At 40.5% G+C, this 23,641-nt stretch overlaps 1 protein-coding gene across 3 annotated transcripts; it reads right to left on the reverse strand.

Moving 5' to 3' along the window:
- Positions 1-834: 834 nt before the first annotated feature.
- LOC119261030 (uncharacterized protein C4orf36) lies at positions 835-21,630 on the reverse strand. 3 transcript variants are annotated; one of them, XM_037530233.2, is made up of 5 exons: positions 21,521-21,630; positions 20,689-20,823; positions 16,560-16,714; positions 15,986-16,321; positions 835-936 (listed from the first exon to the last, which is right to left on the reverse strand). In XM_037530233.2, the coding sequence occupies exons 2-4, from the start codon at positions 20,751-20,753 to the stop codon at positions 16,188-16,190; spliced, it is 354 nt and encodes a 117-aa protein (XP_037386130.1). In that variant the 5' UTR covers positions 20,754-20,823; positions 21,521-21,630; the 3' UTR covers positions 835-936; positions 15,986-16,187. The 3 variants fall into 3 exon arrangements, with proteins under 3 accessions (XP_037386130.1, XP_054544026.1, XP_054544027.1); XM_054688051.1 differs by lacking the exon at positions 21,521-21,630 and adding an exon at positions 21,318-21,336; XM_054688052.1 differs by lacking the exon at positions 835-936 and adding an exon at positions 12,573-12,663.
- Between the last annotated feature and the right edge of the window lie 2,011 nt (positions 21,631-23,641).

Genomic DNA, 23,641 nt, shown 5'->3' on the forward strand with positions numbered 1-23,641 from the left:
TCATTAGTGCAAAGATGAGATTTACACAACCAATACCCTAAAATGCAGAAAGCATCTTAGAAATCAAAGACATTTCTCTCATATTCAACAATCTGGATGTGCAGTCCAGGTTGGTGGGAATTCACAGTCATTCAAGGACCAGGCCCCTGCCATCATATTGTTCTAACACCATAGTCTCTATTATTCTCTATGTGGTCAAAGCTGGATGACCACCATGTCAGGGTTCTACCCACCAAGAAGGGGAAAAGGGGTACACAATATCTTCTAAGGTTTTGGATTTGGAGTGCACCTCGCTGCCACATGTGCCTTTGGCAAGAACTTTGCTACATATCCACACTTCATTACATGTCAAGCAACAAATGAAGCCTACTTGCCCAACCATGTGCCCAGCTACAGAATGTCTGTGCCTCCACAAAATTCATGCTGAAGCCCAATGTGTTGGTATTTGGAGGTGAGGCCATTAAGAGGTAATTAGGTCATGAGGGTGGAGCGCTCCTGAATGGGATTCACCCTTAGAAGAAGAAACTCAAGAGAGGTGATCTCTCTCCCTCTCTCCGATGTGAGGCCACAAGGCGGTGGCTGCCTATAAACTAGAAGTGGACACTCAGTAGGAACTGAACTCTCATCTCTGATTTCAAGCCTACAAAACTGTGGAAATAAATGTCTTGTTTAAGTTGCCCTGTCTTTGGCATTTTGTTACAGCAGACTGGACTGACTAAAACAAACACCATAATTTTGAATGGGAAAAAGAATTTTGGTAGAAAATTAGCAGTCTCCATCTATCACCCTGTTACAAATGAAGATAGTAAGATGCAAAGCTAAAGTAACTTGCCCAAGTTAATATGGTTGGCAAATGGAACTGGAACACGGCAGTTTCATTCTAGAATCCATGTTCTTAAACACCATCACTACTTTGCAAATGTTGTGAGCCATAACCTAAAAAAGTAAAGAAAAACATCTTATTTAGCAACCTAGCGCACATTTGCATCTATGTACATTTTTACATGTGCATGTCTCACCCAACAATCATTACCCATATTACAAGAACGCCACACTATTTATATTCTATGCTGTTTATTTATATTCTTAAATATTTATTTATATATATATTTTTAAAGATTTATTTACACATACAAGAACTGGGATATAGGCCAGAGGTGCAAGAGGGTGAAAGGATTCACCAGAGACAGAGTGGGGAGCAGAATAAGCAGACTGACTGAAATACACTGCTGAGGGGAACAGTGGGTGAGACAGGAGAGGTCTGCTGCGCCATGTGGGTTAGCTCCCTGGCTGGGGATCAAACTTGTGCTGCAGTGTCTGAGAATTGCTTCATAGTGCTGAGACTTAACCCCTTGTGCCACCAGGAAGACCCTATTTATATTCTTATAGTTGCTAAGATGTTCCACTGTTATTTATTTCGACTCCTGCCATTAAATGCTGGATACGATGGCCACTCTATAAACATATAGAATATGTGGCCTCACATAGGAGAGAGGGAGAGAGATCACCTCTCCTGAGTTTCTTCTTCTAAGGGTGAATCCCATTCAGGAGCACTCCACCCTCATGACCTAATTACCTCTAATTACCTTACAAATATTCTATACTATATCTATAGTATTTCATTTATTCTATACTACTTTTTTTTTAGATTTATTTTTATTTATTTATGCATATAAGAACTGGGGTAAGGCCAGAGGTGTGGGGGTGAGAGGATTCGCCAGAGACAGAGTGGGGAGCAGAACAGGTAGATCTACTGAAATACACTGCTGAGGAAGCAGTGGGCCAGACAGGGGAGGTCTGCTGCGCCATGTGGGTTAGCTCCCTGGACGGGGATCAAGCTCATGCCTCAATGACTGGCGATAGCTTGATAGTGCTGAGACTTAAACCACTGTGCCACCAGGGAGGCCCAACTATTTCATTTTTAAATGTCTCATATTCACTAAATTGCTGTCAAACTGTCCAATGTATTATATGATTATAATGTATTATAATGTATAATGTATTATATAATGTATAATGTATTATAATGTATAATGTATAATGTCCAATGTATTATATGATTATATGATTTCCAGTATGAAAAGAGTTCACTATATTTAATTCTAGTGGTAGTGGAATTGGAAAAATGCCAATGAATTAAAGTTCATTGGAAAGTAGCACTAGAGAGTTTACAGTATAAACTGTGTGAATTAGAAATCTAGAGAATAAGGTTCTAAAAAACAGTCAGAACCAAAGACTCCAGTTAACATAAAATCCCAGGCAAAATCTCGTAAAGAGAAGGAGCTGCTAAGATGTTCCACTGTGGATGTTTATTTCCACTCCTACCACTGAATGCTGGATGCCATGGCCACTATCACTGGAATGAATTCCAAACCAGCTAGGCTTCTATGTCTCACTCACTACAGATTCAAAGTCCCAGGAGGAAACATCCAGTTAGCATACTTTGGCCACATGCCTGTGTCCAGTCTTTTGAAATCAAGCAGACAGAATCAGACTTTTCAGCTCAAAAAACCACTGAAATGAGGTTAGATTCTAGGCAATAATAAAGAAATGAAAGAATGAACAAACAATAAGGCAATAATCATAAACCACTGGAATAAGCATGTATTGGGACAGCCACTTTGGCGAGTAATTCGGCATTCTTTTGTAGAAGCTATGACATAGAAATTCCATTTCTAGTTCTGATTCAAACTCTCATACAATGTGCAAAAGGAGATATGTTTAAGTATATTCACTGAAGCACTGGCTGTGATAATAAAAACCGAAAGCAACCAAAAGGTTTATCATATTAAAAATAAACACGACTGGGTCTTCTTATAGTTCAGTAACACCCCATTATTGCTGACAGATTATTAGAAAAAAATACTTGTTGAAATGAACTGCCACTGAATGAATCACCATTCAGAAATTACTTAGTGAGGGCCTCCCTGGTGCCGCAAGGGGTTAAGCACAGCACTGAGAAGCTATCTCCAGCCTCTGCAGCATGAGTTCAATCCCCGGCCAGGTAGCTACCCACATGGCACAGCAGACCTCTCCTGACTCACCCACTGCTCCCCTCAGCAGTGTATTTCCGTTGATCTGCCTATTCTGTTCCCCACTCTGTCTCTGGTGAATCCTCTCACCCCCCGCATCTCTGGCTTGTATCCCAGTTCTTCTATGCATAAATAAATAAATCTTAAAAAAAAAAAAAGAAAGAAATTATCCAGTGAGTGAGATGTAGGGTTACACCAAAATATTCATAATCCTTTAGAAGAAAACATAATGTACCATAAAGTATGCAGACTTTAGATTAAGAAAAAGCTTGAGGGCCTCCCCGGTGGCTCAGCGGGTTGAGCACAGAGTTGTGGAGCTGTTCGCAGCCTTTGCGGCGCAGGTTTGATTCCCTGTGGGCCAAGGACATGCCCACATGGCGCAGCAGACCTCTCCTGTCTCACCCACTGCTCCCCTCAGCAGTGTTTTCAGTCCATCTGCCTGTTCTGCTCCCCGCTCTGTCTCTGGTGAATTCTCTCACCTTCCCATACCTCTGGCCTATACCCCAGGTCTTGTATACATTAATAAATAAATCTTGAAAAAAAAAAAGAAAGAAAAAGCTTGATTCGGCATTCAGTTCTGCTTGTGGGAGATAAAGCAAGTTGCTTAATCCATGAGACTCAATGTTCTTGTCTATAATTAAGAATATCAATGAGATAAGGGATCACGGGTGTAGGGCTTCCCTACATGGCTTCCCCATTTTCCATTGCTGCACTGTGAAAAAGTGAAGAGTTGACCAGAATCCCTGGGTCTATCACCTTGGCTTTTAGCATCCTTGTTTATCTTTCATTCCATTATGCCATATAAATACTATAACTTTTGGGCCTCCCTGGTGGCACAAGGGGTTAAGTCTCAGCACAATCAAGCTATCCGCAGCCACTGCAGCATGAATTCCATCCCTAGCCAAGGAGCTGGCCCACATGGTGCAGCAGACCTCTCCTCTCTCACCAGTGTGTTTGCTCCCCTCAGCAGTGTATTTCAGTCAGTCTGCCTGTTCTGCTCCCCACTCTGTCTCTGGTGAATTTTCTCACTCCCCACACCTCTGGCCTACACCCAACTATTGTATGCATAAATAAAATAAATCTTTTTTAAAAATAAATAAATACTATAATTTTCTATGTGTGGATGACATGAAACATAATGGCGAGCAATATTTTTACACTAGCCTGGTGTAGTCTCCAGCACACAGAGCACACCAAGGACATGCTTGTCCCTCCTATATTCTGATGGAAGTTCTTATTCAGGTGTTGATAACACATATCATACTATATGATTCCATTTACATAAAGTTTTCAAAAATGAACTAATCTAAGAGATCTTTAGGGATCTGTAGGGGATCTCCAAATCTTCTTGGAGTGATTCTCCTAGTTATAAAGGACTAAAGAATAGTTTCAATATGCTTTTCACAATAAAGACCTAGAGTAGGACTTCTCTAAATACACAGAACAAAAGTCTAGAGTCATATGAAGAAAGGAAAGAAATTTCTTTCAATTCTACTTATTAAACTTCACTTTTTCCTATTCTACCATAAAGGATCTTTATCTGTCTTTTATGTTATCACCCATAAGTGGTGGTCAAAAGGAATATCTCTCTATTCTGGGTGTTTTCTTCATGTGAAGAGTATTGCATCCATATTACACCCTGAACATGTTTCTCCAAGGGAAGTGGAGCTAATTGATAAGTTTGGAGGGACGAAGTTTGGAAGGACCAACATCTTTCTTCCTTACTTCTTCTTGTGACCTGAGTTCTTAACTGAGTACACAGCACACTTACTAGAAATCATCCTGTTGCCCAGGAGGCCACCTTTGGCCCAGAGCTGTGGATCATTGGATTGGAAAACCTGCCTCATTCCAAAATTTACTGTAGGGCTTACATGTCCCATATAAAACATATTGTCCTGCACTTGCTTTCTCAATAGGCCATACAGGTAGCAGGCCAAGGATGGATCAAGCGGGTGACTTAGAAGCACAGGCTTCTGGAAAAAGTTAGACTTATAATTCACGAAGATCTAGAATTGCATCTCAGTTCAGTCCTTTAAAAGTTGTTTGCCCTTTGGGAAGTTATATAGCCTTCATCTAGCCCACCAATTCCCTCAGAACTAAAATAGGAATGTGAAGGTTAAATGTGTACCTAACATACAACTCTGTCGTTACAATCCTTGAAGTATTCACCCAAGAGACATGAAAGCAAATAACCTTTCCATACTTACAGCAGTTTTATTTGTCAGCATTTCAGACCTAGATTTAAAAAAAAAAAGCTGCTTATCAACTATTAATGGATAAACAAAGTGGGGAAGTCATACAGTAGAAAATCACTCAGCAATTAAAGAATATACACACAACAACATGAGTAAATCTCAAAATACTTATGTGAAGCAAAGAAGTCATACCAAAAAATAATACATATTATATGATTCAATTTATATAAAATATTCAAAAACAAACTAACCAATAGTGTCAGAAAGCAGATAGATTAGTGGTTGCCTAGGGGACTCTGAAAGAAAAATCAGTCAGAAGGAATGGATGACGAGGAACACAAGAAAACTCCTGGGGGAATTAGACAAATTAATTACCTTGATTTCGATGATGATGCAACAGGTATGAAAACTCATTAAATTTTATGTAAATACTTTATGTTCATGGGTCAACCAATTACATTCCAATAAGGTTGGGAAATATGGGTGTCAGTGCATATATAGAGAAGAAATAGAGGGATCAAATTCCCTAACCACTCTTCAAAAGTAGTGCCCTTTGCACCTGCATCCTTATGTTTATAGCAGCACTATTTACAATAGCTAAGCTATGGAAACAACACAAATGGCCAAAAATAGATGACTGGATCAAGAAGATATGGTTTATATACACAATGGAATATTACTCAGCAATCAAGAAAGATAAACTCATGCAATTTGCAGCAACATGGATGGAGCTGGAAGGGATCATGCTCAGTGAAATAAGCCAGAAAGAAAAAGAAAAATACCGGATGGTCTCACTCATAGCAGAAATTTAGAAAACATAAATAAGGGACCAGGAAAAAGACTAATTATAATAAAGAAAAAATCAAAATCAACAAGCAACTATAAACCAGAGACACACTACAGGGGGCAGGTGAGGAGAAGAAGGATTAGGGTCAAAATAAGGGGGGTGCAATTGTATGGGGAATATAACCAAAATGAAAATGCATACATTGTGCAAAAATGAAAAATGATGTAAGAATTATATAAAATAAAATTTTAAAAAAGTAGTGTCCTTTCAACAGTTTTTAAGGTGACACATTTATGGGTTCAATAAATACTAATAAAGTGGCTACTATGAGTAAGTACTATTGTAGACATTAGAGATACCACAGTGAAATAAAAAAAGTAAGCAAATAAATAATCATAGATAGTGATAAAAGTGGCTAAAAGTGGCTAGGTGAAAGGAAAGGAAAATTTATCTAGGGTGATCATAGGAGGCCTCCCTCAAGTGCTATCATTTGAGTTAAGTCCTAAACAATTAGGACACATTCCTGTGAAAATCTGAGGAAAGAGAATCTTGGGGAAAATAAACAGCAATTACAAGCTTTCCAAAGTAGGAAATAAGTCTGATATTACAAAGAACAGAAAGTAAGTTAGCTACCAAGTAGAGTTAAATGATGAGTGGGTGGAATGAGGTCAAAAAGAAAGGCAAGAGTCTGATAACACAGGACTGTGTAGATCCTGAGAAAGAATGGTAGGGGAGTGACATGATTTTTTGGCAATGAGATCATGCCATTATTAAAAGAACGCAATGGTGACTGAAAATAGACTACAGGAAGGCAGGTATGGGAGCAAGGAGGCCAGTTAAGAGGTTTTCTTCATATTCCACACAAGAGAAGATGAAGGCTTGGAAAAAGGTGATAGATATGGAAGAAGAAATTTATACATTTGGAATATAGTCTGAAGTTAAGGCCAACAAGAGTTGCTGATGGATTGGACTGGAAAGGGAGAGCTGATGAAAGACAGAGGAATCACAGATGACCTACAGGTTTCTGTCCTACATAATGAAATGAACATGGAGCTTTTCACTGGAATTAAAAAGATTAACTGTTCATGAAACCATAATGAAAATAGGCTAGAGAAACCCAGTGAAATCAATACCCTAAGAAACTTAGAGATAATTAACTAGAGAGAAGTCAAAAACTTCCCTATTTGAAAAAGAAAATGGACATCCAAATTCAAAAAGCAGAACAAACCCCAACTAGGATAAAGCAAGGAGACTCATATTGAGACACATAATCAAAGTTTTAAAAGCTGCAAACAAAGTGAGAATCTGGAAAAAATGAGAGAAAAGCAATTTATTGAGTATAAGGGAGCTTGTTATTATCAGTAGATTTCTCAGCAGAAACCTTACAAGGCAGGAAAGGAGTGGGATAATATATTCAAAGTGCTGAAAGGAAAAAAACTGCCAACTAGGAATACATGACATTAAGCAATACTGATCTTCAAAAATAAATGAAAGATTCTCTCCCACCTAAATAAAACACTGAGAGGGAGTTCACCACTAGATCTTCCCTAAAAGAAATGCTAAACAGAGTCCTTCATGTTGAAACAAAATGCCACTAGAAAGTAATAGAAAAGCATATGAAAGTATAAATGCTGTTAGAGGTAAATATATAGACAAACACAGCACACTATAATTGCAGTGCACTTTTAATTCTAGCAGAGATTTAAAAGGCAAAAGCAGTACATCTATATTAATGATACATAATATAAAATATATAATTTGTGATGTCAATAACAAAGGATGTCAGATATGTAAGACTAAAATTTTTGTAGGCAGATAAAATATCAGTTTAAATAGATTTAAATAGATTTTTATAACCTTCTGACAATTGATATAAATATTGTGGGGGGGGGGGCTCCCTGGTGGCACAGGGGTTAAAGTCTCAGCACGATCAAGTTATTGTCAACCACTGAGGCATGAGTTCAATCCCTGGCCAGGGAGCTGACCCACATGGCACAGGAGACCTCTCCTGTCTTGCGTGCTGCTCCCCTCAGCAGAGTATTTTAGTCGATCTACCTGTTCTGTTTCCCAGTCTGTCTCTGGTGAATCCTCTCACTTCCTCAAACCTCTGGCCTACACTCCAGTTCTTGTATGCATAAATAAATAAAAATAAATCTTAAAAAACAACTCAGAGTCCTTTTCAAAAAAAATTGTATATGTGTTCATTCTTTGTCTTGAATAGTGTGAGCCCCAAAGCAATCACATCACGGTTACTTCTTCAATATTACTCTATCACATATTAAGGACATTATGAAGTACTTTCTTTTGGACCTTTGACCATACGGAAACTTTCCATCAGTAAATGTACAACTGGCTCTTAACAACATGGGTTTGGACTGTACAAGTCCATGTAAATGAGGACTTTTTTTTTTTTTTTTTTAATAGAGGCATGCTTTATTTATTTATTTTATTTGTTTGTTTGTTTTGTTTATACATGCACTGGGTACAGTCAGAAGCGCAGGAGGGTGAGAGAATTCACCAGAGCCAGAGTGGGGAGCAGAGCAGGCAGAAGGACCGAAGTACACTGCTGAGGGGAGCAGCGGGCGGCAAGAGAGGTCTGCGCGCCATGTGGGATCCTCCTCCGGTGGCCAGGAAGCAGCCGGGGATCGAACCGGCGCCACAGAGGCCGCGGGCAGCTTCGCAACCCAGCGCTCAACCGCTGCGCCACCGGGGAGGCCCTAAATGAGGACTTTTTTCAACAAATAAAGTACAGTACTATAGGTGTGTTTTTGCTTTATTGTGATTGTCTTAATTTTATTTTCTCTACCTTACTTTAAAATCAGAAGAAAAAAAACAGACTATAACATATATAACATAATTAAGTACATATTAATCAACTCTTTTTTTTTTTTTTTTTTTTTTTTTTTTTTTTACATATATAAAGCATTCTTTATTTTTTTTTTTTTCTTTTTTTTTTTTTTTTTTTAAATATTAAATTTTATTTTTATATTCCCCCATACAATTGCAAACGCCCCATTCTGACCCCAATCCTTCCCCTCCCGCCCCCCACCCCCCAAAAAGTGTCTCTGGTTCATAGTTTTTTTGTTGATTTTGATTTTCACTTTCTTATATTCATTTTCCTGGTCCCTTATTTAAGTTTTCTAGATTCCTGCTATGAGTGAGACCATCCGGTATTTTTCTTTTTCTTTTTGGCTTATTTCGCTGAGCATGATCCCTTCCAGCGCCATCCATGTTGCTGCAAATTGCATGTGTTTATCTTTTTTGAATGCTGAGTAATATTCCATGGTATATATGTACCACATCTTCTTGATCCAGTCATCTATTTTTGGGCATTTGGGTTGTTTCCAAAGCTTAGCTATTGTAAACAGTGCTGCTATAAACATAGGAGTGCAGGTGCTCTTTGGAATTGATGTTTCTGTGTCCTTTGGGTAAATACCTAGGAGTGGAATTGCTGGATCATATGGAAGCTCTATGTTTAGTAGGTCCAGAAATCTCCACACAGCTCTCCATAGTGGTTGGACCAGTTTGCACTCCCACCAACAGTGCACAAGAGTTCCTTTTTCTCCACATCCTCGCCAACATTTGTTGTTGCTAGTTTTTTTAATATGTGCCATTCTCACTGGTGTGAGATGGTATCTCATGGTAGTTTTGATTTGCATTTCCCTGATTACAAGTGATGTTGAACATTTTTTCATATGTCTGTTGGCCATTTTCATTTCCTCTTCAGAGAAGTTTCTTTTTAGCTCTTCTGCCCATTTTTTGACTGGATTATTTTCTTTGTTGTTGCTGAGTCTCATCAGCTCTTTGCAGATTTTTGTGATCAGTCCTTTATCATTAGTGTTGGGTGCAAAAATGTTCTCCCAGTTGGTGGGGTTTCTCTTTGTTTTTGTTATTGTCTCTTTTGCTGTGCAGAAGCTCTTTAATTTGAGTACATATTAATCAACTCTTTATGTTACTGGGGAGGCTTATGGTCAACAGTAATTAAATTTTGGGAGAGGGCCTCCCCAGTGGTGCAGCGGGTTGAGTACAGCACTGTGAAGCTGTCTTCAGCCTCTGCAGTGTGAGTTCAATTCCCGGCCAGCCAGGGAGACACCAACATGGCACGGCAGACCTCTCTAGTTTTGCGTGCTGATCCCCTCAGCAGTGTATCAGTAGATCTGCCTGTTCTGCTCCCTGCTCTATCTCTGGTGAATTCTCTCATCCTCTCACACCTCTGGCCTGTACCCAAGTTCTTGTATAAATAAATAAATCTTTTTTAAAAAATTGGGGGGAGAGCAAAAGTTACATGCAGATTTTCTTTTTTTTTTTATGAAGTTGCCAACCCTGGCTTTAGCAATTTTTTTTTCCCCAAACAATTGCAACCCCTTTATTTTGACCCCAATCCCTCCCCCCTGCCCCCCTCCCCTCATAAAGTGTCTCTGGTTCATAGTTATTTGTTGATTATGATTTTCACTTTCTTGTAGATATTCATTTTCCTGGTCCCTTATTTAAGTTTTCTAGATTCCTGCTATGAGTGAGACCATCCAATATTTTTCTTTTTCTTTCTGGCTTATTTCGCTGAGCATGATCCCTTCCAGCGCCATCCATGTTGCTGCAAATTGCATGTGTTTATCTTTTTTGAATGCTGAGTAATATTCCATGGTGTATATGTACCACATCTTCTTGATCCAGTCATCTATTTTTGGGCATTTGGGTTGATTCCAAAGCTTAGCTATTGTAAACAGTGCTGCTATAAACATAGGGGTGCAGGTGCTCTTTGGAGTTGATGCTTCTGTGTCCTTTGGGTAAATAGTCTGGCACCCCTATCTCCCACATTGCTCAAGGGTCAACAACATGAGTTAGGGATTGAGTCAGGCAATAAAGTACTAATATAAGTAAGAAATCATTCCTGAAAAAAACCCCGAATAGCCAAAGCTCTCCTGAAAAAAAAAGAAGGGAATGGAGGCATCACACTCCCAGACTTCAAACTATACTACAAAGCCATAATCATCAAAACTGCATGGTATTGGAACAAGAACAGACATACAGACCAATGGAATCGAATAGAAAATCCAGAAATAAACCCACAGATTTATGGTCAACTAATCTTTGACAAAGGAGCAAAGACTATGCATTGGAGCAAAGAAAGTTTGTTCAATAAATGGTGCTGGGAAAACTGGGTCGCTACATGCAAAAGAATGAAGCTTGACCACTACCTCACACCATACACAAAAATCAACTCAAAATGGATTAAAGAACTAGACATAAGACCTGAAATCATAAAATATATAGAAGGAAATATAGGCGAAACACTACGTGATTTGCACATCAAAGACATCTTTACAGACACATCACCCAAAGCAGTGATAGTGAAGGCAAAGATAAACAGCTGGGACTACATCAAATTAAAGAGCTTCTGCACAGCAAAAGAGACAATAACAAAAACAAAGAGAAACCCCACCAACTGGGAGAACATTTTTGCACCCAACACTAATGATAAAGGACTGATCACAAAAATCTGCAAAGAGCTGATGAGACTCAACAACAACAAAGAAAATAATCCAGTCAAAAAATGGGCAGAAGAGCTAAAAAGAAACTTCTCTGAAGAGGAAATGCAAATGGCCAACAGGCATATGAAAAAATGTTCAACATCACTTGTCATCAGGGAAATGCAAATCAAAACTACCATGAGATACCATCTTACACCAGTGAGAATGGCACATATTAAAAAAACGAGCAACAACAAATGTTGGCGAGGGTGTGGAGAAAAAGGAACTCTTCTGCACTGTTGGTGGGAGTGCAAACTGGTCCAACCACTGTGGAGAGCTGTGTGGAGATTTCTGGACCTACTAAACATAGAGCTTCCATATGATCCAGCAATTCCACTCCTAGGTATTTACCCAAAGGACACAGAAACATCCATTCCAAAGAACACCTGCACCCCTATGTTTATAGCAGCACTGTTTACAATAGCTAAGCTTTGGAATCAACCCAAATGCCCAAAAATAGATGACTGGATCCAGAAGATGTGGTACATATATACCATGGAATATTACTCAGCATTCAAAAAAGATAAACACATGCAATTTGCAGCAACATGGATGGCGCGGGAAGGGATCATGCTCAGTGAAATAAGCCAAAAAGAAAAAGAAAAATACCGGATGGTCTCACTCATAGCAGGAATCTAGAAAACTTAAATAAGGGACCAGGAAAATGAATAACTATAAGAAAGTGAAAATCAAAACCAACAAAAAACTATGAACCAGAGACACTTTTTGGGGGGTGGGGGCGGGAGGGGAGGGATTGGGGTCAGAATGGGGGAGCTGCAATTGTATGGGGAATATAAAAATAAAATTTATTATTTAAAAAAAAAAAAAAACATAAGCTCCTGGGGCTCCTTTTTAGAAGTCTTGCACAGACCCATTTACCTCTGATTAAAAAGGGCTTTTTTCACCCAGGAAGGTATATTCCAGGGGCAGAAAGCCAACCACATTGGCAATCCTCATCCACTGAACAGTCGCCCTTAATCCAGAGCTTTTTACTGAACCATTTTTCAATCTTCCCCGGAAGTGTTGGTACCTGAAATTGGAGCAGGAAATTGTGACCTTTTGCTCCAGTCTGATGTAGGTTTCTGTGGAGAAGCTGGAAACCCCGTGGAAAAGGCTTTGCCCTTTCCGTGTAAAAAAAAAAAAAAAAAAAAAAAAAAAAAGAAATCATTCCTGATATTATGTAATTTCAGAAGAGGAACATGTAAACACACATTACTCAAATCTGTTTTTTAACACAATTTCATTTCACTAGATGCCATTTTTTTTTTAATAGAGGCATGTTTTATTTATTTATTTATTTGTTTGTTTTGTTTGTACATGCACTGGGTACAGTCAGAAGAGCGGGAGGGTGAGAGAATTCACCAGAGTCAGAGCAGGAAGCAGAGCAGGCAGAAGGACCGAAGTACACTGCTGAGGGGAGCAGCGGGCGGCAGGAGAGGTCTGCGTGCCATGTGGGACCCTCTCTGGTGGCCGGGGAGCAGCCAGGGATTGAACCGGCGCCGCAGAGGCTGCAGGCAGCTTCGCAACCCAGCGCTCAACCGCTGCGCCACCAGGGAGGCCCTCACTAGATGCCATTTTGAGCAGAGTCAGAAACATGTGCCTAAAAACATAACATAATTAGAAGAATCTTAAAGATGCAGCTGGCATTTTTCTCTCAAGAAAATGATGGGAAATTAAAATTTCTTCAAATCTTACCTTTTTTCAAAGAATATTAGAATGGAAATTAGAAATTAGAAATTAGAATGGAAATTCTAATATGGAAAGTTTTTTGTAAACTGATACATATTGCATTCATTTTTATAATAGTTCCAAAGAACAGAAGCAATTAATTCCTATTCCCAATGAATGTTACTAATTAGGGCTGTAAAGGTTACGTGGTGAGGACTAAGAGGCCTACAGTTTCTCTGGTAATTTCTAAAAACAAGCTATAGACTGATACCTATGTTCCCGGGTTACGCAGTGGAGACATTAGGACTTGGCCTAATGCACACAAATTATGTCTTTCAAGAGACAGATATAAGTGACATGCTGAGTATTAGAAATAATTATTTTTCAATAATAAAAGGTTATATAGTACGGCAAGTACATGCACACATACAATGACAGAAACAAAACAACTTTTTTGAAAATTCAAGGCTTCCAGTCTCTACAAAGGCTAGGAGAGCCATCCCAATTTACCTTCTATACGTACTATATTAGAGCATTCAAGGGTAGTGATGCTCACAGTGATAGCTAGCACTATAGAACTGCACCAGTTTTCATTTAATATCCATGATAACTCTACAAAGGAGGTTCCAGCACAATCTCTAGTTCACAAATAGGAAAATTGACATTTAGGGACATAAAACAACATAGACCAGGTATACCGCTACAACCAGCCAGGCTGTGATTTGCTGAAAGCAACCAGGTCTAAAGTATGTAGCTTTAAACACTATACTATAATGCCTGTCATTATGAGGCAAAGCTACCAGAAGATTCTAAAACACCTATTGATTCATCTAATAAACACTTAAGGGTGCTTAAATATAACATTCATATCCAAGTGTATTTTATTGGATTCAAATTCTATCAAAATTACTTCATGCAAATCCAATACTTTCCAGTTAATCAATTCCCCACTCTCCAGCTACTGTGCAAATAAGAACTTTCCTCACAATCAGGTCTCTGTATTTTGTTTTAAGTTTTTAAAGATTTATATATTTCTGCATATAAGAGCTGGTGTGCAGGCCAGAGATAGAGGGGGGAGAGGATTCACCAGAGACAAAGTGGGGAGCAGAACAGGCAGATCTACTGAAACACACTGCTGAGGGGAGCAGCAGGCAAGAGAGGAGAGGTCTGCTGTGCCATGTGGGCAACCTCCCTGGCCGGGGATCAAACTCGTGCTGCAGTGGCTGCAGACAGCGTCATAGGGCTGTGTCTTAATCACTTGGCCACCAGAGAGGCCCAGGTCTCTAAGTTTTGATGTCATTTTCACGCATGTATATGTGTTCTACATGCTGCGGGGCATCCCAGAGAGACAATATGAAAGCAGGCAGAAAGAAAAAGGCAAGTGTTTGGAAAAACAAAAAATAAGTCAACTTGCTACCTTAAAGTACCACGTGAGAGGTTATCAAAGGGAAGGGGAGAAAGGAGGTGAGTAAATTGATTAAAAGTGGTGAATTACATGGTAAGAATGGTACTTGTAGTGGTGAACTTAATGTAGTATGTACAGATGTTGACTTAAAATGATGCACATATAAAACTTATGTAACGTTATAATGTAATGTTACTTCAATTAAAAAACTTTTAAATAATTACATGAGAATAACAAATGAGTTTTTACTGAAAGTTGGAAACTGGAGTTTTGCCAAAATAAAATCTAAATTTTTTTTAAGGTTTTTTTTTTTTAAAGATTTATTTATTTATACAAGCACTGGGTACAGTCAGAAGCACCGGAGGGTGAGAGAATTCACCAGAGCCAGAGCGGGGAGCAGAACAGACAGACTGACGAAATACACTGCTGAGGGGAGCAGCGGGAGGCAGGAGAGGTCTGTCGTGCCATGTGGGACACTCACTCGGTGGCCGGGGATGGAACCAGCGCTGCAGAGGCTGCAGGCAGCTTTGCAACCCAGCGTTCAACTGCTGCGCCACCGGGGAGGCTCAAAATCTAAAATTTTTAACCAAACAAAATTTTTCATAGTTTATCATTCCTATTGGTGACTCCTTGGAATGTCAAAGTTGAAAATTCAAAGTGTTCTATAAAAAAATGTCTGACAAGGGCCTCCCCGGTGGCGCAGCAGTTGAGCGCTGGGTTGCGAAACTGCCCGCAGCCTCTGCAGCGCCGGTTCAATCCCCGGCTACTCCCCAGCCACCCCACCGGAGGAGGGTCCCGCATGGCACGCAGACCTTTCCTGCCGCCCGCTGCTCCCCTCAGCAGTGTACTTCAGTCCTACTACCTGCTCTGCTCCCCGCTCTGGCTCTGGTGAATTCTCTCACCCTCCCGCGCTTCTGACTGTACCCAGTGCTTGTATAAATAATCTAAAAAAAAAAAAAAATTAAAAAAAAATGTCTGACAAGAGGTTTCCTCCTCCCTTAGTGCAGGTTTTTTGTTTTTTTTTTTAAGATTTATTTATTTATGCATATAAGGACTGGGGTACAGGCCAGAGGTGCGGGGAGTGGGGGTGAGAGGATTCACTAGAGACAGAGTACGGAACAGAACAGGCAGATTGACTGAAACACTGCTGAGGGGAGCAGCAGGCGAGTCAGGAGAGGTCTGCTGCACCATAATATGGGTAGCTCCCTGGCTGGGAACCGATCTCGTGCTGCAGTGGCTACGGATAGCTTCATAGGTTGGGTCTTAACCCCTTGCACCACCATTGAGGCCCTCCCTTAGCGCAGTTTTTTAAAAAAATCAAAATAAATAACACGAATGAGCCTAGTGCAGCTGCACTTTCATCTACTTACAGTGCTGTTGCTTCAGACACAATGGAACTAGTGTGTGAAGAGACCCAGGAAATGCGAGCACTGCCCTCTAGTCCACAGGAGCTGAGTCCTCCAGCAGTGGGCACTCCTATGTTTGCACAGAACTCCACACAGTGAAAGACTGGGGCCCTTCATCCTCTTTGGATGAAGAACGAAGAGCACAGATTCAATTATGAGATGATTGTCACTTAGGTGGAAGAGGTCTTCTCAAACCAACTGGCCTTTCCCTTAGAGAAAACTGAATTTTCTCTGCTGCCTTTTTCTGACATTTCAGTTTATTCAAGCGCTTCATTTCATAATCCCTTTCAAATTTGACACCTGAAAAATAAAATACATGAAGCAATCCAACTGACATTTTTCTCCAGGTATAATTTAGTCAAAACAGAACATTTATCACACAGAAAAATTCACTATCTTGAATGCTAAACAAGAAGACAGGACTACATAGGTAGGGGGGGTGTGTATAAATGAGCATTAGTTCAACATTTCTCTGATAATAAGCAAAATAACACACACAAAACCTGCAATTTATTAAAGTAGTTCTAACAGAACTTACATTCCGGAGAAGGCAACAGATTATCCTTGACGGTTATATATTTTTGGAGGTGTAAAGGATTACCAAATGTAATTTCTTCCAAGAAAGGCAATTTGATGTTCATTATGTTTGTGTACCAGGTCTTTGTAAGCAGTGCAAGATCCCAAGGTTCCTGCCTGGGGTAAAAATTTATGAAGTCATTCAATGAATATTTATCAAGCATCTACTATAGGACATTCAGAAGACATCTTATTAATTACTAATTCCATTTTCCACTAGACACTTTAGCTTACAGGGATTATTCAGGATTTTTCAAAGCTGCATTCTAGCCAGGAGAAGGAAACTTATTTTAACTAGTGTGGATCTATACTGAAAAAAATATCATATGAAGGGTAAAATTGGACTTTTCATAGTGAACTTAATGTATGCAGTATATACAGCTGTTGATTTATAATTATGCACACCTGAAACTTATGTTATAATGCAAAATTACCCAATAAAAATCTTTTTTTTAATTACTATCACTTATAACAGGCATTTTATTCACAATACAACCTCCCTAGAGTGACTCCAACTTTCCATGTCTTTTTTTTAAAAGATTTATTTATTTATGCATATAAGAGCTGGGGTATAGGCCAGAGGTGTGGGGGGTCATGAGAGGATTCACCAGAGACAGAGTAGGGAGCAGAACAGGCAGATCTACTGAAATATACTGCTGAGGGGGAGCAGTGGGTGAGACAGGAGAGGTCTGCTGCGCCATGTGGGTTAGTTCCCTGTGGATTACTTCACAATGCTAAGACTTAATCCCTGCACCACCAGGGAGGCCCTTTCCATGTCTTTTAAGAAAATGTGTCTAAGAATTGTAAGCTCCAAATCTTTTATGATTAATCAAAAATAAGGTCACACTAGGGAAGAAACAAAGGGAATAATGCATTGAACAGTGCCTGTCATACACTAAGGCTTTGAGTGTGTGATCTTATTTTGATCCTTATAACCACCACATAGGGAGACAAGGAAACTGAGACTCAGAAGTCAATTAAGAACCAGAGCTGGTACTTAGCCTAGGTGTATTTATTTAGAAGCACTACTTCTAGGACTTAGAAGGCTGGAGAAGCGGGGCTCCCTGGTGGCTCAGGGGTTAAAGACAGAGCTATCAAGCTACTGCCAGCCTCTATAGCACGAGTTCAATCACTGGCCAGGGAGCTGAACCACATGGCGCAGAAACCTCTCTTGACTCACCCACCATTCTCCTCAGCAGTGTATTTCAGTCAGTCTGCCTGTTTTGCTCCCCATTCTGTCTTGTGAATGCTCTCATCGCCCCGCACCTCTGGCTTACACCCCAGTTCTTGTATGCATAAAAATAAATCTTTTTTTAAAAAAAAGAAGACTGGAGAATACATGAAATCCAAACTACATTATTAAAAATAATCACTGTGGGGCCTCCCCAGTGGTGCAGTGGTTGAGTGCTGGGCTGCGAAGCTGCCTGCAGCCTCTGCAGCACCAGTTCGATACCCGGCCATTGGCGAGGGTCCCACATGGCGTGCAGACCTCTCCTGCCTCCCACTGCTCCCCTCAGCAGTGTGTTTTGGTCCTTCTGCCTGTTCTGCTCCCCACTCTGTTCTGGTGAATTCTCTCACCCTCCTGCGCTTCTGACTGTACCCAGTGCTTGCATAAATAAATAAATAAATCTTTTGAAAAAAATAATAATCACTGTGAACCATAATTGTATTGTGTTATGTATCTCAGGTCAAAAATTTCAAATATCACTACATGCTTCCCATGTGAGTTCATGTGCAAGAGGAAAGTGGAAAGACCTGCCTTGGAACAAGTAAGGGACATAAAGATGTCACATACATACCATCCTTTATTTTCCTCCTCCAGCTTCCTTACTACTTTATGATCTAACTTTAAGGAGTGACATGACGTCTACCATTATTATAGATGTACTTGAACAAGTACACAAAGATGTATTTCTAGCAGTGTTCACTGAAGCATTGTTTGTTTTTAAAAAAAACACGGAAATAGCCTTACTATCTATCAAGAAAAGCCTTGAGAAACAAACATGTCATAAAAGATGGTTACCCTTATATGTAGATATGGAAAGATGAGCAATGAAAGAGCTAATATTTATCTGGCACTTACTATGCATTAGGCATTGTTTTAATCCATTTACAGATATGAACTCATTTAATTGCTGAGGTAATTCTAAGATGTATTCAGTTGCTAGTATTATGCTTGATTTACAAATCCGTAAACAAGAGCAGAGAACAGTTTGCCCAGTCACAAGGTTCATTGTGGGTTTGTGATTTCAACCCAGAAAGTCAGACTCTAGAATCTGTGCTTAACCACCAGACTAACTTAACCACCAGACTTAACCACCAGACTAACAAGATATACTGGAGGATGGGAGGATGCAGTGAAGTTCAATCCCACATGTAAAAATACGTGTATTTATATTCACGTGTATCTTGCACAACAGATAAAAATCCTAGAAGAATATAAAACATTTTACCTCTGAATAGGTCTAGAGAGGGATGGAAATTGGAGTATGAGAAGCAGCATTTTTATTTTCATTTCAGCTTTTATAGTGTTTTTAGTGTATCATTTTTGTAATTTTCTAAAAAACAGTTAACAAAGAAAAGCCTACAGTGAGGCGTTCCCCTAGCAAATGACCTCCAAAGGGTGCTAATACCATTTGGTTCCTCTTAATTTAACTGCTCTTATCAATATTGAATACTTTCCTGTGCAAATGAATGGGAAGTCATGGTTTTGCAGAGATTATTGATGATATAAAGTTCCACATTAAAAAATCCAAAAAAATCAGTGCTTTCAATCATTTTTCAGACATAAGGATATCTTCATTTTGATAATTATGTTTACAATAATATTGACTACTAGGGTATTTGCTTATATAGTTCAATGTCTAAATACATACTAAACTAACAAAACTAAATATGAATTTTCTCTGACTTTCCAATAGCTCTGGTTTTACAACCCCATAAATTGTCTCCAATTACTTCTCAGATTATTGTTAAAAAGAAAATTTCAATTGACTCAATGACAAATATGTCATTGACTAAAGTGGAGAGGTTAAAAAAAGTCAAAAAAGGGCCTCCCCGGTGGTGCAGCGGTTGAGCGCTGGGTTGCGAAGCTGCCCGCGGCCTCTGCGGCGCCAGTTCGATCCCCGGCTGCTCCCCGGCCACCGGAGGAGGGTCCCACATGGCGTGCAGACCTCTCCTGCCGCCCGCTGCTCCCCTCAGCAGTGTACTTCGGTCCTTCTGCCTGCTCTGCTCCCCGCTCTGGCTCTGGTGAATTCTCTCACCCTCCCGCACTTCTGACTGTACCCAGTGCATGTATAAACAAAACAAACAAACAAACCAGCAAACAAATAAATAAAGCATGCCTCTATAAAAAAAAAAAAAAAAAGTAAAAAAATCAAACAGAAAACAAGGCAGAACTATAATACTACAAAGGGAAGTTACTAAATGGTAACAACCCATGTTCATTGTGAGTTTGCTATATATCAGACAATATGCAACTACTTCACTTCATTTGTGCTCAACAACTTAGACAGATACTGTTGTGTCCACTTAACAGATGTGGAGGACAAGGCACAGAGAAATTAATTTACTCAGTGTCTCATAGGGAGCAAGGGCAGGGCCAGGCTTTTAGCCTAGGTCTTCCCAATTTCCAAGTCCATGTTGTCCATACATTGCCTGCCGGAGTCTACAGGATATGAAACTGACCCTTTGTACCAGCTAATTAAGTGTTGCTGAGATATGCCTGACATTAGGCATTTTCAAGTAGATTTACAGTAGGTATTCTAAGGTGGTGGGTGGTATTTAAAAAAATGTTGCTTTGGAATAAGAAGACTCAGGCTTCTAACCATTACTTACTACGACTATGAAACTTTGAGCAAACTACTTCTCTCGGTTTTCTCATTTGAAAGTGTTGTTTTGTTGTAAAGACCGAGTAAGATAATTTGTTAAGTCTTATAAAAATCACATTTCTTTATTTTTTTAAATCACATTTCTTTAAGAAAATCATTATCCAAACACCTAAAAATGCTTCAGATGGTCCATAATCTAACGGGGTACATAAAGGCACACTCCCATCCTCACTCAAGGCTTCCCAGGATAAAAATACTTACACTTTGTAAGAAGAGCCCCGCAAAATAGTTTTCATTGTGTTCTTTCTTGGCAAGCCATAAGCCATGTTGAATTATTACAGCCCTATCTCTCACAGAGATGTCTATTGTAATCACAGGGATACTCTTGATTTTTGCCTGAAAAGATGGCAAAGCGGTTAATCACCTTCACTTTACTATTTTTAAATAGTCAAATAATTAAAAAGATTCAGATAACGCATCTCTGAAAAACATTCAGAATGCCCCTAATAAATGTCCATTAAACCTGAACACCTAATGTAGAATTGTTTTCTTTCCCTGTCCATAAACTTGTTTTGTCGTTTCCAGCGATGTTGAGGAGAAAATGCCAGGCTAACAGCATGGGGATTCCGTCATGGTGCTATCATTGCCTCAACCAGCCAAACCGGCCCAAACACCGCATCACCAGGACGTGTCAGCGGGTGGCACCGTGGGGCGACTACTAGCGCCGCGGGCACAGGAACTTCCCGGCCCACGCCCCACCGCCCGAGCCCTTTAAAAGATGCAACCCTTTCCAGGATTCAAATATCTGAACTTAATAAGTGACCAACTTGAAGCGCCATCCTCCTGCCCTCTCCGGCACCCCTCTGGGGAGCGCGTCTCCCACCCACTACCTGCAGCTCCTAGTCGCAAGCGGGTCTCGCAGGCTGGGAGGCGTCGGCCCGGGGCGAAGGTGCGGGCCCCCGCGCGGCACCTTCCCACGCCCGCGCCCCGCTCTCGCTCCCACCCGCCCCACAAGTGCGGAGGCGCGCCCAGTCTGCCCAGCCCGGGTTGGGGAGTTGGTCCGGCCCGGGAAACGGGAGGGGCGCCTGATTACCAGCAAAGAGGGGCTGGGAGGGCCGCGGTCCCGCGCGGACCCAGGGCAGAGCTCGACGGGGTTTAGACGCACTAGTCTTCGCACACGACTCCGTCCTGTGGCGCTGGGAACAGCAGTGGCGCCCAGAGCGCAATACGCTGGCCTTCAACAAAGGGCTGTGTGATGCGGGGGAGTGGGAGGGGCCCTCGAGGGGGCCGGGGCGCCAAGTCCGAGCCCTGCGACCCCCAGAGTTCTCTCGGGGCGGGAGCTTAGGGTGACAGCCGAAGATAGACACACTTTTTAAAAAAATATATTTTTTATTTTATATAATTCTTACATCATTTTTTATTTGTGCACAATGTATGCATTTTCATGTTGGTTATATTCCCCAGGGGGTTCCGCCCCCCCTTATTTTGACACTAATCCCTCCTCTCCTCCTCACCCCGCCCCAGTGTGTCTCTGGTTTATAGTTGCTTGTTGATTTTTATTTTTTCTTTATTATAATTAGTCCTTTTCCTGGTCCCTTATTTAGGTTTTCTAAATACTTGCTATGAGTGGGACCATCCGGTATTTTTCCTTTTTATTTCTGGCTTATTTCGCTGAGCATGATCCCTTCCAGCTCCATCCATGTTGCTGCAAATTGCATGAGTTTATCTTTTTTGATTGCTGAGTAATATTCCATGGTGTATATGTACCACATCTTCTGGATCCAGTCATCTATTTTTGGGTATTTGGGTCGTTTCCAAAGCTTAGCTATTGTAAACAGTGCTGCTATAAACATAGGGGTGCAGGTGCTCTTTGGAATTGATGTTTCTGTGTCCTTTGGGTAAATACCTAGGAGTGGAATTGCTGGATCATATGGAAGCTCTATGTTCAGTAGGTCAAGAAATCTCCACACAGCTCTCCATAGTGGTTGCACCATTTTGCACTCCCACCAGCAGTGCAGGAGAGTTCCTTTTTCTTCACGTCCTTGTAAGATGGGCACACTCTTGACAGAACAAAACTCAGAAATGAATGAGAACTAAGCTAGGCCTGTCCCCTTAACTGATTCGGGGAACATTTGAGGGCACCTCTGAAGAAATGTGCTCAGTTCTGACATAGTCACTGTGAGCAACTCTTACTGGTCACGCTTGGGGGAACTGAAGCTTGTTTGTGTTTCCAACGTGCCTCAAGGCAGTTTTAAAAACTAATGCTCAAAATCCGCAAGTAAGTTAAGTTGTGTGTTCATATTATGAGGAGTGTGACAGGATAGGAAAGGTGCTCTGATGGACCAATTGCTGAAGTCATTACACTGATGTGATTCAGGATGAATCTATAATACCTCACTTGGTCACCAATCGACGTCAAACGAAAATAGCTTACCTTTTCATTTTGCATCAGGGTGCTGGAGTCAGAACTGGTTTGGGATTCTAGCTCTGCCATGTGCTCACTTTATCTTGCTTCTTGAACTTCTCTAAGCATCAATTTCTTAATCTATAAAATAGGTGTAATACTTTATAGCTTAATGGGTTGTTGTGAGGCTTCAAGACCATGTCTGTAAATTATCTGCTAAGTGAGTAATTATCTAATTTAGAGTCCAGTAACAACTTTATGAAATAGACTAGGGGAACACTACTTATTATACCACTTGTAGAGAGGTTAAAAGATTGCCCAAGGTCACATAACTACTGAGTTGCAAGGCCAACTTTTGAAGTTAAATACCCTCCGCACCCTGACAAGCTACATCTGATAGGAACTCCTACCTAATTAGAATAGACTCCCATAGTTGACCCATCTTCAAAAGGTGTTTTTGTGTCTCCCAGAGGCTAGAAGAGGAGGGCTCTCTTTCTCTTTAACATTTTTATCCTAGTTCCAATGAAAAATGAACAGCATGGGCCTCCCTGGTGGTACAAGGGGTTAAGCACAGCACTATGAAGCTATCCCCAGCCTCTGCAGCACAAGTTTGATCCCCAGCCAGCCAGGGAGCAACCCACATGGTAAAGCAGACCTCTCCTGTCTTGCCCGCTGCTATATTCAGCAGTGTATTTCAGTCAATCTGCCTGTTCTGCTCCCCACTCTGTCTCTGTTGAAGCCTCTCACACCCCCCCACACTTCTAGCCTACACCCCAGTTCCTGTATGCATAAATAAATAAAATAAATCTT

The sequence above is a fragment of the Talpa occidentalis genome, unplaced genomic scaffold, assembly GCF_014898055.3.
Source record: "Talpa occidentalis isolate TD23 unplaced genomic scaffold, MPIMG_talOcc4v2.1 talOcc4.6, whole genome shotgun sequence".
Classification (NCBI taxonomy): domain Eukaryota; kingdom Metazoa; phylum Chordata; class Mammalia; order Eulipotyphla; family Talpidae; genus Talpa; species Talpa occidentalis.

Excerpts from the sequence above, each read along its gene's own strand:
- LOC119261030 (XM_037530233.2), bottom strand. The coding sequence starts at position 20,753 with ATGGCTTATGGCTTGCCAAGAAAGAACACAATGAAAACTATTTTGCGG. Across the intron at positions 16,715-20,688 it reads CGGGGCTCTTCTTACAAAGT|GCAGGAACCTTGGGATCTTG; the intron begins GTAAGTATTTTT and ends TTTTTACCCCAG. Across the intron at positions 16,322-16,559 it reads TCTGTTGCCTTCTCCGGAAT|GTGTCAAATTTGAAAGGGAT; the intron begins GTAAGTTCTGTT and ends TTTATTTTTCAG.